Here is an 18,483-nt window from a genome sequence, read left to right as displayed (position 1 = left end):
GCTCGGTTGCCCAGGCTGGAGTGCAGTTGTGCAGTCTCGGCTCCCTGCAACCTCCACCTCCCAAGTTCAATCCTCCCACCTCAGCCTCCTCAGTAGCTAGGATTACAGGCAGGTGCCACCAACCTGGCTGTTTTTCTTTTTTGTACTTTTAGTAAAAGCGCGGTTTCACCGTGTTAGCCAGGCTGATCTCGAACTTCTAACCTCAAGTGATCCACTCACCTCGGCCTCCCAGAGTGCTCAGATTACAGGCATGAGCCGCTGCACCTGCTTTAGTATTTATTCTTCATACCATTTTCCACCTGATGTGCTGTCTGTGTTACTGGTTTATGGCTCGCCTGTCTCTCTCCCCCTCATTAGAATCACGGATCCATTCAGAGAGCAGAAACTTTGTTTTGTTCATTGCTGTTTCCCCAAAGCCTAGAATCCTGCCAGGGACATGATAACCAGGCAGTAGTTATTAGTGGAATGAACTAATGTAAGAACGAATGAATGGCCGGGTGCAATGGCGCATGCCTGTAGTCCCAGCACTTTGGGAGGCCGAGGCGGGCAGATTGCTTGAAGTCAGGAGTTCGAGACCAGCCTGGCCAACATGGTTAAACTCCATCTCTACTAAAAATACAAAACTTAGCCAGGCATGGTGGCAGGTGCCTGTACTCCCAGCTACACGGGAGGCTACGGCAAGGGAATCAACTGAACCCGGGAGGTGGAGGTTGGGCTGAGTCGAGATCATGCCACTGCACTCCAGCCTGGATGAAAGAGCAAGACTCTGTCTCAAAAATAAATAAAAATAATTTTAAAAAACAATGCATAGAGACAAGGCCTAGACAGAAGGAGTGATAGTAATCAATAGTACACAAGGGAAATCATTGCAAATGAGAATTTATTTAACGAGGATAGCTAGAAGAGAAGGATTGTCATGCTCCCAGTACAGAAAATAAATATTTGAGGTGATGACCAGCTCAGTTACCCTGAATGATCATCACATACCACCTACCTCAGGGGTCCCCACACCCCTGACCATGAATCAGTACCAGTCTGAGGCCTGTTAGGAACTGGACAGACAGCCCAGCAGGTGGGCAGTGGGCAGGCGTATGAGGCTTCACCGTCTTCACAGCCACGCCTTATTATTCACATCAGCACTTAAACTCCACCTCTAGATCAGTGGCAGCATTAGATTCTCATAGGAGGGCGAACCCTGCCATAAACAGCACATGCGGGGGTCTAGGCTGCATGCTGCTTTTTTTTTTTTTTGAGATGCAGTCTTGCTCTGTTGCCAGGCTGGAGTACAGTGGCACGTTCTTGGCTTACCGCAACCTCTGCTTTTGAGTTCAAGCGATTCTCCTGCCTCAGCCTCCTGAGTAGCTAGAATTACAGGCACATACCACCGTGCACAGCTAATTTTTGTGTTTTTTTTTTTTTAGTAGAGATGGAGTTTCACGATGTTAGCCAGGCTGGTCTCAAACTCCTGACCTCATGATCCACCTGCTTTGGCCTCCCAAAGTGCTAGGATTGCAGGCATGAGCCACCACGCCCTGCAGCTGCATGCTTCTTATGAAAATCTAATGCCTGATGATCTATCACAATCTCCCATTGCCCCCAGAGGGACCATCTAGTTTCAGCAAAACTAGCTCAGGCTCTCACTGATTCTGCATTATGGTGAGCTGTGTAAGTATTTCATTATATTTTACAATGGAATAATAATAGAAGCAGGCCAGGCACAATGGCTCATGCCTATCATCCCAGCACTTTGGGTGGGTGAGGCGGGAGGATAACCTGAGGTCAAGAGTTTGAGACCAGCCTGGCCAACATGATAAAACCCCATTTCTACTAAAAATAACAAAAAATGGCTGGGCGCGGTGGCTCACGCCTGTAATCCTAGCACTTTGGGAGGCCGAGGCGGGTGGATCACGAGGTCAAGAGATCAAGACCATCCTGGTCAACATGGTGAAACCCCGTCTCTACTCAAAATACAAAAAATGAGCTGGGCACGGTGGTGCAGGCCTGTAATCCCAGCTACTCAGGAGGCTGAGGCAGAAGAATTGCCTGAACCTAGGAGACGGAGGTTGTGGTGAGCCGAGATCACGCCATTGCACTCCAGCCTGGGAAACGAGTGAAACTTTGTCTCAAAAAAAAAAAAAAGATACAGAAAATCAGCCAGGTGTGGTGACAGGCACCTGTAATCCCAGCTACTCAGGAGGTTGAGGCAGGAGAATTGCTTGAACCCAGCAGGCAGAGGTTGCAGTGAGCCATGATCATGCCATTCCACTCCAGCCTAGGTGGCAAGAGCAAAACTCCATCTCAATAAATAATAATAATAGAAGTAAAGTGCACAATAAATGTAATGTGCTTGAATCATTCTGAAACCACCCCCTGCCCCCAGGTCCATGGAAAAGTTGTCTTCTACAAAACTGATCCCTGGTGCCAAAAAAGGTTGGGGACCACTGCTCTACAGGTCTCAAAATATCACCTGTGCCCCTTAAATAGGTACAACTCTTACATATCAATAAATACTAAAATAATAAAAATTCAAAGTTTTTAAAAAGTAGGACTGAAAAGTTACCATTGGATCACAGAATTAGGGAAATGAATGATGTCCTCGTTAAAGGTGGTCTCAGAAGTTGGACTCAAATGGATACAGAGAGTGAGCAGGAGACAGAGTAGCTTGGGAAGTGCAGGTAACTCCTCCAGGAAGTGTGCTGGGAAGGGGAGGATGGAGGGGATGCTGGCTTGGCAGTGAGTGCCTTTGAAGTTGAGCATGTCCCCAGGGGACTACACCTCACCCTGATGGACAGATGTGCCCCAACCTGCTCCTGCCTGGGCTCCCCAGTTTCACCCTGTAGATGCAGACATAGGACACTTTTCCTTTTGTGGCCACAGGGCATGAATCTCTCGGGCGAGAAGCAGCGGAGCCTCTCCCAGGCTATGTACAGGAAGGCAGCTGTGTACCTGCTCGATGACCCCCTGGTGGCTGTGGACGCCCACATCAGGCAGGTCAGCAGGCCTGGCGGGAACTCCAGGGAACAGTAAGTTTGGGAACATGTGTCAGAGGGCACAGGGCAAAGGCAGAGGATGCCCTTAGCATCCAGTCCTAACCCACATTTCTCTCACCGCCCCCTTCCACTTGAGTCCAGTTTTCCTCTTTGTATTGGTCAGTTTTTGCTGTGATGATGCTACATAACAACCCCTCAGATTCCATCCACTTACAACAGCAGCTGTTTCTTGCTTATGTGTCTGTGGTTTAACTACTACAGCTCTGCCTTGGATGATTGGCCCGGGTCAGGTGGACTCCCTGTCTTCTTGAGACAGGTGGAAGCAGTCCTCTCTGTTTCTCTATTTGGAAATGCTATTTTCAAGAAAGATGGCAGGAGCACAAGAAGGGAAGCTCTCCCCACTCTGAGTCCAGGGACAATACTCCCACCCCAACCCCCTGCTGCAGGAGGCTGGCCGTGCACATGTGTGTAACTTTTCTTACTTTCTTTCCCCTTCCCTTCCTTCCTCTTTCCCTTTCCCTCCCTCCCTCTTTCTCTCTCCCTTCCTTCCTTCTTTTTGACGGAGTCTTGTATCACCTAGGATGGAATGCAGTGGTGCAATTTGAGCTGACTGCAACCTCTGCCTCCCAGTTTCAAGTGATTCTTGTGCCTCAGTTTCCCAAGTAGCTGTGACTACAGGTGTGTGCCACCATACCTAGCTCATTTTAATATTTTTAGTAGAGACAGGGCTTAGCCATGTCGACCTGGTTGGTCTTGAACTCCTGGCCTCAAGTGATCCACCTGCCTTGGCCTCCCAAAGTGCTGGGATTACAGGCATGAGCCATGGAACGTGGCCACATGTGTGTTAACTTCTACCTTTTCCCTGCCCAGGCACAGATTCTCATGACCCACACACTCCACATCCTGCCCTAGGCTGATTGGATCGTGGTGCTGGCAGATGGGGCCATTGTAGAGATGGGATCCTACCAGGAGCTTCTGCACAAGAAGGGGGCCCTCATGAGTCTTCTGGATCAAGCCAGACAGCCAGGAGAGGAGAAGGAGGTACTAGGTGGGCTTTGCTGATTCTCCGTGCCTGGCTTTTGCCACCCTTGGGGAAAAAAGGCTCAAAGGGTCCTACTGGCAAGAGTGGCGTGCTCTGGTCACACCCTCCCTGCAGGCCCATGCCCAGAAGCGGATGGCTCTCCAATAGGTCACCTCTCTCCAGGAAGAGCCAGTAACACTATCTACAAGCCAGGGGCTATGCTAAGTGCTTCTGTAAAAAATACACCACTTCATTTGCTTCTCAGAGTGCCCTCAGAGGCATGTGAAGTTACTGCTGTCATTTTACAGATGAGCAAAGAGCGTTAAATTAGTTGCCCAAGGTCACCAGGTTTGAACCTGAGTGTGTCCAACTCCAGAGTCTATGCTTGCAGTTGCTATGGAGACAGCACAAGGTTTTGGTGCCTAGAAAGCTACAACATGCCAGCTAGAGTTTCTAATAATCCAAAGAACACAGAGTCCGCTGGATACGTGACAAGGTTCTGGAAGTAGAGTTGCCAAGCCAAGCTCACCCATAATGAAAAGTAGCAACTCGCAGCACATCACATGTATTAGCTCACTGAATCAACATGATGCCCTGTGGGGCTGGGACTAGAATCATTTCCATTTCACAGATGAGGAAACTGAGGCCCACAAGTTAAGGAACTAGTCCCAGATTACATGGCTTTTAAGTAGCAGCACTGGGATTTGCATCCAACCAACTTGATTCCAGACAATGTGTTTTTTAATTACTAGGCTTTTTACTATCCCTGCTTGACAGAGCAAGGACTCACCCAGGTCTCCCTCAAGCTCAGACTTTGTCTCTTCTGAGAACATCTGCTTAGGATTGGCCCACCCTGGCTAAAAACCCTAAGTGTTGATTCACAATGTCCCAGTCCTGAAGCTTGAAGCTAGAACTTGCCTGTTTGTATTGGTCAGCTTTTGCTGCAATGATGCTGTGTAACAAATAGCCCCCCAGCTCTCAGCAGCCAACGCTAGCAGTTATTTCTTGCTTACAGGTCTGTGGTTAAACTTCTACAGCTCTGCCTTCAGTTACTGGCCACATCTGGGGGATAGTGGTGGGGAGGTGTCCTTCCTGGGAGAGATGGCACCTGAGGGTAGGTGGGAGCGCAAAAAAGAGCAAGCCAGAAAAGAGCATTCCAGACACAAGGAACTTCTTGAGCAAGGCTGTCAGGAGAAACAGAGATAACTTTATACAGTGTTTCTCCTGACAGCTTTTCCAACCTGTGAATCAAGTTCACAGCAGGTGCTCAATTCACTGATGGAAAAACTGAATGAGAGTGAATGCCTGAATGATGTTCCTGGAAGAACTCAGAGTGGGGTGTTGAGGTTGCTGGAGAGGTGGCAGGAGCCAGAACAGGGAAAATGGATGGTCAGAGCAGTTAAGGCCACGTGGTCAGTGGGTTTCACTGAGTATCTGGACCATGTCGTGTGACAGGACTCTCTTGACCTTGCAGAAACAACCTGGGACCAGCACCAAGGACCCTAGAGACTCCTTTGCAGGCAGGAGGCCGAGCATAGACCTGAGAGGTGAGTCCACCATGGTGCCAGACTCAGAAAGGCACAGGCTGGGGCTGATGTAGCTGTGTCTCGGGCAGTTAGGGGGCAACCAGCACCATTATGGATGGAGCACCTGCTCAAGTCCCCCCATGGCGCCCTGCTGAGGGATAATTCACCAAAATCGGTCCAGTTGGCCAAGATGATTAGTTCCCCATAGGGCCAGTTCATGGGATGAACAAGTGCCTTCCAGCGTGATGGATGTCTTCAAGGGGCCAAGCCAGCTTGCTGGAGTTGTCACAGTGCTGCAGTAGGGCAGGGCTGGTTCCAAAGAAAGACTCTCCCCTTAGTTGTTAACCACCATGCCAGGCCCAGTTATTTCTGCTTTGACAGGTGGGTTATGCGCAGGGCTTGGGTCTATACACACGGCCTCACTTGCTGTTGGCCAGAACACATGGACAAGAGGCCAGCAGGAGGCCTGCGGTCCCCATTTCACTCAGCTCCCTCCAGCTGGGACAGCTGAGCTCACCCTCTGAAGCAGAGGGACCTGCTGCCTGCTACTCTCCCCTCTTAATGAGCGGGATCTTAGGAAGCAGAACCACAAGCCACTGGTATCAGGTGCTTCGAGCTTAAGTGCCTTCTATACAGGGGTGCAGGGTAGCAAGGATCCTGAGGGGCCTCAGTCCCTGGGGATCACTGGGGCTGACCCCCATCCCAGCTAGCCACCCTAAGGACACTTCTCACATACAGACCAATCCCACGGTGTTCATAGCGCACAAGAATCCGAAGTAAGATCAGATGGATAGGTAGTCATGTTTGGAGAAAACCTTTAGATACATTAGGGCTAGGTGTGGTGGCTCACACCTGTAATCCCAGCACTGTGGGAGGCAGAGGCAGGTGGATCACCTGAGGTCAGGAGTTCGAGACCAGGCTGGCCAACATGGCCAAACACTGTCTCTATTAAAAGTACAAAAATTACCCAGCCTGGTGGTGCACGCCTGTAGCCCCAGCCACTCGGGAGGCTGAGGCACAAGAATTGCTTGAACCCACAAGGTGGAGGTTGCAGTGACCAGAGATTGTGCCACTGCACTCTGGCCTGGGCGACAGAGCAATACTCCATCTCAAAAATAATAATCATAACATCTGTCTGACTTAATGTGTCTAAAATTTTGTTTCATTCTGTTTTGTTTCTGAGACATAATCTCTTTCTATCCCTTAGACTGGAGTGCAGTGGCACGATACCGGCTCACTGCAACCTTTGCCTTCTGAGTTCAAGAGATTCTCGTGCCTTAGCCTTCCAAGTAGCTGGGACTATAGGCGTGCACAACCAGGCCCGGCTAATTTTTGTATTTTTAGTAGAGACAGGGTTTTGCCATGTTGGCCAGGCTGGTCTTGAACTCCTGAACTCTGGGGATCTGCCTGCCTCAGCCTCCCAAAGGGCTGGGATTACAGGCACAGGTCAAGGCACCTGGCTGACAGGTTAATTGAGTAAAGAGTGATCCACACATCATGCAGCCGCTGAACCAGAATATGGACAGAAAAAGGAAGGTAGAGGACAGAAAACAGAAGTGAGGTCAGAAACAGCCAGATTGGTTACAGCTCAGCGTTTGCTTTATTTGAACATGGTTTAAACAGTTGGCTACCTTTGATTGGCTGAAATACAGTGATTGACACATGAGTAGGCTGCAGTCTGTAGGAGTCCAGGTAATTTACAGTTCACTACGTATGGGAAAACTTTTAGGCCAAACCTAAAATATGTAAGGAGGCAGCTTTAGGCTAAACCGAATAGCAGGTAGGTAGACAAGTATATACAGATACACAGATATATAGATGGATGGATAGATATTATCCCATCTTGACAGCTGAGGAAACTGAGGTACAGAGTATTAAGTCAGCTCACTCATCCACAGATAAGACATTCAAAAAGTCTTCAACATCTGAATTGTGCATAATTTATATTCTGTTAGTTGGACTGACAAATCTGACGGTAAACAGTAGGGGCAAAACAGTTGCACCAAAGCTTAAGCCAAAATCAAAATTCTGAGAACAGGATGGGTGCACTGGCTTATGCCTGTAATCCCAGCACTTGGGGAGGCTGAGGTGGGCGGATTGCTTGAGCTCAGGAGTTTGAGACCAACCTGGGCAACATAGCATGACCCTGTCTCAAAAAAGAAAAAAATAAGAAAATTTTGAGAACAGAGTTCCAATGGTGGGCAAAGTAAGTTTATCCTGTGAAATGGCATCAGAAGAATGGGCTTGCTTGACTCTGGGGTAATAGATGGCAATTAGCTGGGTGCCACACAGGGAGAAGGGAAGTGTGATACCAGGTCAGTATTCTGTTGGATGGATGGATGAAAGACTGAATGAATGAAGAGTATACCCTGAGCTCAGTGGCTATCAGTGGGCCTGAGGGTTGGGCACATACACCCCACCACTGGGAGAGACACTGACTTCATCTTTATTTCCTCTAAACAGGTCCATCAAGTCAATCCTTGAGAAGGACCACACCGCTTCATTAGCCCAGAGAGGGATTCCTCTAGATGACCCTGACAGGACAGCATGGCCAACAGGAAAGGACAGCGTGCAATACAGCAGGGTAAGCACCAGCGTGGCCCACCCCTCCCCGCCCACTGCTGCCACCCCTAGGGGCCCAGATGTAGCAGTTGGCAGGGGGCAGTGGTGATACTCACCTTGAGTACCTACTATGTGCCAGTAGAATTCTAGACCTTCGTTTTCTTAATCCTCACAACCACTCTAAAATATAGATATGATAGCTCTATTTTAGACATACATAAAAAGTCTTTTAAAATTTACTTTATTTTTGAGAGAGTGGCTCAGACACTTACCCAGCCTGGACTGCAGTGATGTAATCACAGCTCACTTGCAGCCAAGTTAAAAGACTTGTCTGTGTCCTCATAGCTAGCCTGGCACTCAAATCTAGGCCAGTCCAGGTATGAAGCTTGTCCTGTTTCTCCCCTTCTATATGGCTACGTACCTCCACCCACCTACTTACCATCCCGTCATCCACCTAGGTGCTCATCCACCCACCCACTCATCTATCCATCCCACCCACCTACCCGTTTATCCAACCCATCCCTGTAACCCAGCGTTAGTAACAATACATCCCAACCACTCCCTCAACTACGCATCTCTTTAGCTGTTACTCATTCACCCACATACCCACCTACCCACCCACCCCCTCGTTCATCCAGCAAACACATACACAATGCCCACTATGTGCCAGGCTAAATCTGGTGGCGATTGGATACTAGTGAGGATAGACAGAGTAAATAATTAGGCTGATAAACAAGCTATGTCTGACAACAATAAGTGCTATAAAGTAAGAATGGCCAGGTATGGTGGCTCACACCTGTAATCCCAGCACTTTAGGAGGCCGAGGCGGGTGGATCACAAAGTCAGCATTTTGAGACCAGCCTGGCCAACATAATGAAACCCTGTCTCTACTAAAAAGACAAAAGAAATTAGCTGGGCGTGTTAGTGGGCGCCTGTAATCCCAGCCACTTGCGAGGCTGAAGTAGGAGAATCACTTGAACCCAGGAGGTAAAGGTTGCAGTGAGCCAAGATTGTGCCATTGCACTCCAGCCTGGCACAATGGCTCCAAAGTGGTAAGTGCTTTAGGGTGCCAGAGAAAGGGGTCCCATGAGGCTGGCAGGCAGTGAGTGGGGGCGAGATAAGAATCTCGGAATTTCTGTTTCTTTGTTTTGAGATGGACTTTTACTCTTGTCACCCAGGGTGCAGTGCAATAGCACAGTCTCGGCTCACTACAACCTCTGTCTCCCATGTCACCCGGGCAGGAGTACACTGGCACAATCATGGCTAACTGCAGGCTTGAACTCCTAGGTTCAAGTAATCTCCCAAACAGCTGGGACCATGGGTTTAACAAAACCATGCCTTGTTAATTTTCCTATTTTTAAAGAGATGGAGTCTTGTTTCCCAGGCTGATCTCAAACTTCTGGCCTCAAGCGATCCTCCCTCCTTGGCCTCCCAAAGTGCTTGGATTACAGGTGTGAGCCACCACACCCATCCAGAAGGGTTTTCTTGAACACCCGCCATGTGTCAGGCATGCTCATAATAACCTCCATTTCACAGATAAGGAAGCTGAGGCACAGAGAGGTTCGGCCACTGGTTTAGGGTCCTGCTGCTACAAATCTGAAGTTCGTGCACAGTTGCGGCCAGTCAGGACTATTGAAAACATCCATCTAATCCTATCTTGTCACTTGCCTGTCCATGGCTATCTCTTGCTCTTAGAACAAATTCCAGCCAGGTAGGTGACTCACACCTGTAATCCCAGCACTTTGGGAGGCCAAGGCGGGCATATCACCTAAGGTCAGGAGTTTGAGGCCACCCTAGACCAACACAGTGAAACCCCATCTCTACCAAAAATACAAAAATCAGCGAGGTGTGGTGGTGGGTACCTGTAATTCCAGCTACTTGGGAGGCTGAGACAGGAGAATTGCTTGAATCTGGGAGGCAGAGGTTGCAGTGAGCCGACATCACGCCACTGCAGTCCAGCCTGGGTGAGACTGTCTCACAAAAGAAAAAAAAATTATGAATACTAACTCACTGGGGATCGTATAGGAGATGAGGGTTCTCAGGCTAGCCAGGGCCTGTTGGGGAGATGGAGCTCCTGGTGGGAGGAACAGAGGGAGAACCCATGGTGTCTTTGTGGTGGTTCCCTCTGCCCATTGGCTTGTTTTCTGAGAGCTTTGCCTGGCCCTGCCTCAACTCACCCCTCCTTCCAGGGGCGCTCTCTGCCTCCCTCTCCCTCCTGTGTGCTACAGGTGAAGGCTGCAGTGCACCTGGCCTACCTGTGGCCCATGGAAACCCACCTTCTGCCTCTATGCGCTCTTCCTTTTATTCTGCCAACAAGTGGCCTACTTCTGCCAGGGCTGCTGGCTGAGCCTGTGGGCAGACAGCCCTGCAGTGGGTGGGCAGCAGACACAGGCAGCTTCTCAAAGTGTGGCCCCAGGGGACTAGGGCAGTCTCACCTTGGGACTAGTTAGCAGTGTACACTCATAGGCCCTAGCCCAGGCCTACTGACTCAGACACTATGTAGGTCAGCCCATGAATCTAGGTTTTAATTAACCCTCGAAGTAATTCTGATGCACACGAATGTTTAGAAACCACTGGCTTACCTCTTTTACCAGGGCAGGTCTGATGGCCACTAGCCATCATATCATCTCACTTTAGCAATTCAACATGTAAAATGTTTCTCCAGCTCATTAGTCATATATTAATCCCAGAGAAGGTTCTGATTGGCCGTTTGTGGCTGCTGTATGCATCTCTGAACTCATCACAGTAACTGAATGAATAGTAGACTCTGATAGACTAGGCTGTGTCATATGACCACCTCTCTGATCAGGTCCCATGATTGACAGTACCCCAACCCAGCCCCTTCCCACAGGAAACCAGAAGAATAGAAGAAAACACGGTAGTCAGATAAAAACCCTGGCTAGGGCTGGGCGTGCTGTCTTACATCCGTAATCTCAGCACTATGGGAGGCTGAGGCAGGCAGATCATGATGTCATTAGTTTAAGACCAGCCTGACCAACATGGTGAAACCCCATGTCTGCTAAAAGTACAAAAATCAGTTGGGCATGGTAGTGCGTGCCTGTAGTCCCAGCTATTCGGGAGGCTGAGGCAGAACTGTTTCAACCCAGGAGGTGGAAGTTGCAGTGAGCCAAGACTGCACCACTGCACTCCAGCCTGAGTTATAGAGCAAGACTCCATCTCAAAAAAAAAAAAAAAAAACCAACCTGGTACCATCCAGTATGAAGAGAGGAGCCACCCACGGGGTCTGTCACTAGGAATAGGGACAGTGTTGAATGAATGACTTAATGAGCCAGTGAGTAAGGCAAACTCCAAAAGTCCAGAGGCCACTGTGCCAGGGGCATCACCTTGCATAGTCTATGGTGGTGTTGAGCCACTGGGCAATGGTGAAGACACTGCATCCTTTGAACTGCATCCGGATGGTGGACTGAATGAGGTTACCCATTTCCAGGTCCACGGCCGCTGTGGCCTCATCCAACACAAGGATCCAAGGATCTTCATCTTGCTCAGCAGGGCCCGAGCCAGCACACAAGCTGGTGCTGCCTGACACTTTACTGGAAGAAAAAGACCAGTAGTAGACAGTGTTGGGTCAAACCACCCCGACCCTGAACCTAGGCACAGGCTGGGAGAAGTGAGACAAGACACTCTGTGGTCCTTGACCAGAAAAGCCCATCCACTCCCAACATCTGTGCCTGCAGCAGACATCACTGGTCAATCTGAACACATCTATTCAGCAAGATGCAGGTTCATAATCATCTCAAAACAGTGGCTCACACCTACAAACCCAGCACTTTGGTGGCTGAGGTGGGAGGATTGCTTGCAGCCAGGAGTTTGAGACCAGCCTGGGAAACAAAACAAGACCTCTGTCTTTCCAAAAAACAAAAGTAAAAAAATTTGTTGGATGTGGTGGCACACTTCTGTAGTCTCAGTTACTCGGGAGGCTGAGGCAGGAGGATTGCTTGAGTCCATGAGTTTGAGGCTGAGCTCGAGCCACTGTACTCCAGCCTAGGCAACAGACGGAGACCCTGTCTCTTAAAAAAAAGAGCCAGACACAGTGGCTCACACCTGTAACCCAGCACTCTGAGGCCAAGGCAGGTGGATCACTTGAGGCCAGGAGTTCAAGACCAATCTGGCCAATGTGGTGATACTCCATCTCTACTAAAAATGCAAAAATTAGCTGGGTGTGGTGGTGGGCACATGTCATCCTAGCTACTTGGGAGGCAGAGGCAGGACAATTGCTTGAGCCTGGGGGTGGAGTTTGCAGCTGAGATTGCGCCACTGCACTCCAGCCTGGGTGACAGAGACCCTGCCTCAAAAACAAAAAAAGGCCTCATATCCATGCATCTCTATCCAACTGTGGGGCCATGACAGTTGCCTCTGCACGCAGACATGTACCTTGTTTTGGCCAATGGGACACCAGCAAACATAAGGCCAGCCAAAAGAATACTGCGAGATGCACATGGGACTTTATACGCTCTTGTGCCCTTGTCATCGCCATGACCACATGCCCAAGAAGGTCAGGTCTGCTGGAGAATGAGGAATGCACACATACCCTTCTTGTCCCACCTGAGGCCAAGTAGATCAGCCGACAGCCTGCTGATCCCAAGACATGATGTGAGCCCAGCCGAGATCAGCAGAGCCACCTGCCTGACTGCCCTCGCAAGGGAGCAGAGATCACTGCTTTGTTTGAATGTGACTGAGACTTTGTGATTGGTTGTCATGGAGATGGATAACCAAACCAGAACCAGGTACCCACAAAGAAGACCAGAGTTGGACCCCAGAGGTGCCCCTGCTGTGCCAGGCATTAATGCTCTAGTTACTGAGTCATGGACAGATCTCCAGTAGTTGGGAGAAGAACCAAGACAGCTGGGGACTTGGGGGGCTCAGAGCAGTGCTAGTGACCAACTGATACAGAAGCCTTTCTCTAGCTTAACAATTGATGGCCACGGTCAACTGAATGGAGCTGGTGTGTATAAAAGGAAATGCATTGTCCATCTGGTTATTATACCTCCTGGTACAAAGAGCCTGCAATTAGACCCATTTTACAGATACAGAAACTGAGGCTCCAAAAGCTGAAGGGACAAATGGGACATCAGCACAACTGGGACTCAAATCCAGGTCTGACACATCTGGGCAGAATATTGAAACACCCCTACTGAGGTAGCACCTAGGAGACCTTGAGTCTACCCCCGCCTACCTGAGGTTCTCTCCACCTTCTGCGCACTCACGGTCCAGCCTATCAGGAAGGGCTGATGCGAAGTCCTTCAGGTGAGCCAGCTCCAGGGACGTCCAGACTATCTGAGTACTGGCTGAACGGGTCCAGCTTCATGCAGAAGGAACGCGAAAGCAAAACAGGGTCCTGTTCGGAGAAAAGAGAGTGGTGGCATGTGATGCCTACGTCACGCTGACATGCATGAAGAGGTGAGTCACAAGGACTTCTGGCCAGGACTGGTGAAGGTGGGGTTTCAGAGCTCCTCAGAATCACTGTTTCTGGTGATGTTAATAATGCAGAAAAAGGCCAGGTACAGTGGCTCATGCCTATAATCCCAGCACTTTGGGAGGCCAAGGTGGGCACTTCACTTAAGGTCAGGAGTTTGAGACCAGCCTGGCCAACATGGCAAAACCCGGTCTCTACTAAAAATACAAAAATTAGCCGGGTGTGGTGGCATACACCTCTAGTCCCAGCTACTCGGGAGGCTGAGGCAGGAGAATCACTTGAACCCAAGAGGTAGTGGCTGCACGAGCTGAGATCAGGCCACTGCACTCCACTCTGGGTGACAGAGCAAGACTGCTCCCCCCTCCAAAATAAATTCCTTAATAACGGAAAAAAAAGTCTGGAAAATCCAAGTCTGGCAGAATAAGACAGATTTCCTTTCCATACAACTTCCTTGAGGCTTCAATATGAACATGGGTTGAGAACCTTACAGAATTGAGAGGTAAATCCTCATGGTAAAGTCCTGTGGATTTCTGTCCTCCAGAGATTAATCTAGAAAATCCTTATTTTGGTCAGGGATGTTGGCTCACCCCTGTAATCCCAGCACTGTGTGTGGGAGGCTGAGGCAGGCAGATCACTTGAGATCAGGAGTTTGAAAACCAGCCTGTGTAACATGGTGAAACCCCGTCTCTACTACAAATACCAGAACTAGCCAGGCATGGTGGTGTGCACCTGTAATCCCAGCTACTTGGGAGGCTGAGGCAGGAGAATCACTTGAACTCAGGAGGCAGAGATTGCAGTGAGCTGAGATCACACCACTTTACTCCATCCTGGGACACATAGCGAGACTCTGTCGCTTGAGCCTGGGAGGCTCAATTTGGAAAAAAAAAATACTTTTTCTTACCAAACACTGCATGTTCTCACCTTTAAGTGGTAGCTGAACTCTGGGTGTTCGTGGATGTAAAGATGGGAACAACAGAACGGGAGCATCCAAAAGTAAGGAGAGATGGAGGAGGGGAATGGCTGAGAAACTCACTCTCGGGTGCTCTGTTCAGTATTAGGGTGATGAGATCCACAGAAGCCCAAGGGCCAACATTACACAGGTGCCCGTGTAACAAGCCCGCATGTGCGCCCCGTGATCTAAAATTCAAAAGAAAACATTCTTATTTCTTGTCTAGCTCTTAGAAGGGCTAGAGATTCTCAGTCTGACTCTGACAAGAGAGAGAGAAGACAGTGTCCTTTTGGATTTTTCTGGATGCTCAGAAAACTACCACTTGCAGGGAAAGGAAGTCGGGAGTGATACTCAGTGATTTTCCACATTGTTAATTCTAAGAGGAAATTCAGGGAAGCAGCAGCATAGCCTAATCAATAAGAATAATGAAGGCCAGGTGTGGTGGCTCACACTTGTAATAATCCCAGCACTTGGGAGGCCAAGGTGGGCAGATCGTTTGAGCCCAGGAGTTTAAGAGCAGCCTGGACAACATGGTGAAACCCCATCTCCTCTTTAAAAAAAAATTAATTAACTGGGTGTGGTGGCATGTGCCTGTAGTCCCAGCTACTCAGGAGGCTGGCTTAGGAGAATCGCTTGAGCCTGGGAGGCAGAGGTTGCAGTGAGCTGAATTGCATGGAGACGGACTTCAGGGGAAAAAAGACCCTGTTTCAGGAAGAAAAAAAATGAAGTAGGGCCACAAGTATGTTTGTCCCCAAACTAAACATACATCACTGTTAGTGCAGTCATAGGGCATGCCACCCCTGGCTCACCTCTTGGGTAGCACCCAGACCCCATCTGGGGGATGAAATCTTGAAGCAGAGGTTGTGCAGGCCGATCTTGGCAATGGTGATGTCATCGATGATGATCGTTCCTTCGGCAAACTCGTTGATCCGAACGAAGCCCAGGGTCAGGGACGACTTCCCTGCCCCCGTCCGCCCCATGATGCCAACCTGGAGGATAGAAGGGACCGGGTGTGGTGGGAATGCTGGCATCTGGACTTAGCCCTGCCCCACAGTGCCCTTATCTCTGCCCTACCTCAGGCATTGGTCATCTCGTCAACGCAACTCCACACCCCGTCCCTCACCCACTGCCCAGAGACACTCCTTTAAGGGTGTTTGGCCAAGGGTCAAGAAGGACTCTCTTCCCTTTGCCAGGCTCCCAAAAGGAATTCCTCAGCTTTTTATAGGTTACTAGAGACCTCAAAGGAGACACATAAGAGGCAGAAGGAATTTCCAACAAAGCCCTATTTGTTTCGACTCAGTAACTATTTACTAATAATTAGGCATTTCCTCATTTCTCCACACGGTTTTTCACACCTCCGATGGCGAGTTTCCCCTCATCAGCTGTTGAAATACCTGAAAGATTCAAGCAGATCTTCAGTGCCCTTTGCCATGACCTGGTCTCCACACGTCCTCGTTTGAAGGAACTAAGTTCTCCAGTTGATGGCCGATAATGATATTCCTCATCTCCAATTTTCCCTGGGTGTCACAGAGCAGCATACGTACAGAAATTCTCATGACATAACATAAGCCATGAAGACTTAGCAAGGGCCAGGCACAGTGGCTCATGCCTATAATCCCAGCACTTTAGGAGGCCAAAGCGGGTGGATCGCCTGAGTCAGGAGTTTAAAACCAGCCTGGCCAACACGGTGAAATCCTGTCTCTACTAAAAATACAAAAATTAGCCAGGCGTGGTGGCATGTACCTGTAGTCCCAGATACTCAGGAGACTGAAGCAGGAGAATCACTTGAACCCGGGGGATGGAGGTTGCAATGAGCTGAGATGATGCCACTGCACTCCGGCTTGGGCAGCAGAGTAAGACTCTGTCTCAGAAACCACCCCCCCACCCCGCCCGGAAAAAAAAAAACTTCCAGGGGCCAGGCATGGTGGCTGACTCCTATAATCCCAGCACTTTGGGAGTCTGAGGTGGGCAGATCACTTGAACTCGAGTTGCAGACCAGCCTGGGCAACATAATGAGATCCCATCTCTACAGAAAATACAAAAATGAGCCAGGCATGTGGCACACGCCTGTAGTCTGAACCACTTGTAGTCCCCCCACTTGGGAAGCTGCAGTTGCAGTGGGCTGAGATCACACCACTGCACTCTAGCCTGGGCGAGAGAGTGAGAGCCTGTCTCAAAAAAAAAAAAAAAAAACTTCCAAAACATATCTGTGGGGCTCATTTGGTCTCTGGGCTATCAGTTCACTTAAGCTTTCACTTCTACAAGTTGGATGCGCTCTAACGACTTTCACTGCCACAATCTACTCCCAACCCCTGCAGCAGCCATTCAGGTGGAAATGTGGAGCTGTGAGTGACAGGGCAGACGCCGCAGCTAGGTTCATCCACCTCGTGGCACCCTGTACCCGACTTGGGAATGGGGTGGTGATGTGTACCCACCTTTTCTCCCCCATTGATGTGCCTGAGAACAAAATCCAGGTCTTCTTGGTAGCACCGGCAGTAGTTCCAGAATTCCACTCGGCCCACCTGGAGCCAGCTGCTGGGCAGAGCTGTTTCCTGGATTTGCCAGGGTGCCTTGAATCACAGCAGAGGGAGAAAGTAAGGAATTCCCAGTCCATCCTAGAAAGCTGTGACTCCCCCAACCTCCCCTCCCTCTCACTCACTCTGCTGCCCAAGGTGACCTCCCAGGCCTTAGCACTGGGGGTTTGCTCTTCCCTGTATGACCCCCCTCACATCCTGCGGATCTGTGATCGATGCGGAGGGCTCTCATCCCTCTGTCCCCTCCCACGCTGTCTTCTCCTTTAGAGTACTGCCCGCCTCCAGCCCTCTCAGGGCTCGTATACTCGAGTGTATTCTGTCTCCCACACACTGCACCTCCACTCAGTGAGGACAGGCTCTAATTGTTCACCACTATATCCCAGGGCTCAGAGCACATAGTAGGTGCTCAATAAATATGGACCTAAGAGTGACACAGTTGCTAACAGGGTGAACCAGTGGTAGAAGACACAGAGACTCAGGGAACATCATCATCTCTCAGTAGGTCAGCGAAACCCTTTGTGAAGCTGTCATCTCTCTGTAATAGACAATGGCTGACTAGACCATAGTTCACTTTTGTCTGCCAGAATTGATCTAATGTTCATGTTCACCTTTCTCTTAAAATAACTGTACAACTGACTTGTATCAAAATGGTTCTTTTTATTTTTGTGAAACGGAGTCTCACTCTGTTACCCAGGCTGGAGTGCAGTGGCGTGATCTCAGCTCACTGCAACCTCTGCCTCCCCGGTTCAGGTGATTCTCCTGCCTCAGCCTCCCGAGTAGCTGGGATTACAGGTGCCTGCCACCACGCCCAGCTAATTTTTGTATTTTTAGTAGAGACAGGGTTTCACCATATTGGCTAGGCTGGTCTTGGACTCCTGACTTCATGACCCGCCCACCTTAGCCTCCCAAAGTGCTGGGATTACAGGCGTGAGCCATGGCGCCCGGCCACAGATACTGTTCTTAATATGAACGTAGTAAAACATTTTTAAAATGTTTTCTAACAAAATATAAATGTTGCCCCCAGATTTTTTTAACCTCAAGGAAATGAATAACAGCTTGTCAGAGACTTCCTATAGAAACAGTTTTTTAGATAACTGTCATTAGGTTGGATAAGGCAGTAATTTTGAAATAGCCAGCAGTAGTACATCTTACCCATGTCTTTAGGCTGATGCCAAGTTTTAAGGGTACAGACAACACTGATGTTTTTATGCACAGACTGCTCTAGGTATTTGAGGAACACAATACAGAGATTTTAAATGATTCTGTAAAATCCGCACTGTTCTGTTTCTCTAAAGTGTTTGTGATTTGTTCCTCACGCTGCAGTGAGTGAAAAACAAGAAAACAGTAACCTAAACCTTGCGGTATGTTTCAATGTTGGGTGAATTTTTCTTTTTAGACACCAATAGAACTTATTTGTCTGATTAAAACAAATTTAAAAATAAATATTTATGGATGGAGTCAATGAAA

General features: G+C 49.2%; 3 protein-coding genes across 7 annotated transcripts in view; 2 read left to right on the top strand and 1 right to left on the bottom strand.

The window, feature by feature from the left end:
• LOC103790735 (uncharacterized) overlaps positions 1 to 4,031 on the top strand; it is a 17,447-nt gene extending 13,416 nt beyond the window's left edge. The window contains exon 3 of the mRNA XM_078358995.1: positions 3,861 to 4,031. The gene's annotated coding sequence lies outside the window, so the exon portion shown is untranslated. The remainder of the gene's footprint in view (positions 1 to 3,860) is intronic.
• Positions 1 to 18,483, top strand: part of LOC144580718 (ATP-binding cassette sub-family C member 6-like) — a 22,880-nt gene extending 4,397 nt beyond the window's left edge. The window contains exons 2-7 of one of the 5 annotated variants that reach the window (XR_013530732.1): positions 1,422 to 1,665; positions 2,547 to 2,991; positions 3,903 to 4,031; positions 5,486 to 5,558; positions 8,001 to 8,121; positions 11,548 to 18,483. Coding sequence is in view for 4 of the 5 variants with exons in the window: in XM_078358996.1 (XP_078215122.1) it covers positions 2,785 to 2,991; positions 3,903 to 4,038; positions 5,486 to 5,517 (375 nt within the window). In the remaining variant the exon portion in view is untranslated. Of the gene's footprint in view, positions 1 to 1,421; positions 1,666 to 2,546; positions 2,992 to 3,902; positions 4,039 to 5,485; positions 5,559 to 8,000; positions 8,122 to 11,547 lie in introns of those variants that run through there. The other 4 variants (XM_078358999.1, XM_078358998.1, XM_078358997.1 and 1 more) reach the window with 4 other exon arrangements.
• Positions 7,117 to 15,487, bottom strand: LOC118150237 (multidrug resistance-associated protein 1). Its single transcript, XM_078359000.1, has 6 exons — positions 15,292 to 15,487; positions 13,294 to 13,455; positions 11,444 to 11,650; positions 9,962 to 10,069; positions 8,216 to 8,279; positions 7,117 to 7,273 (listed from the first exon to the last, which is right to left on the bottom strand). The coding sequence occupies exons 1-2, from the start codon at positions 15,460 to 15,462 to the stop codon at positions 13,336 to 13,338; spliced, it is 291 nt and encodes a 96-aa protein (XP_078215126.1). The 5' UTR covers positions 15,463 to 15,487; the 3' UTR covers positions 7,117 to 7,273; positions 8,216 to 8,279; positions 9,962 to 10,069; positions 11,444 to 11,650; positions 13,294 to 13,335.

This window comes from Callithrix jacchus, chromosome 22 (genome assembly GCF_049354715.1).
Source record: "Callithrix jacchus isolate 240 chromosome 22, calJac240_pri, whole genome shotgun sequence".
In the NCBI taxonomy this organism is placed as follows: Eukaryota; Metazoa; Chordata; class Mammalia; order Primates; family Cebidae; genus Callithrix; species Callithrix jacchus.
This window is presented reverse-complemented; position numbering and strand designations above follow the sequence as displayed.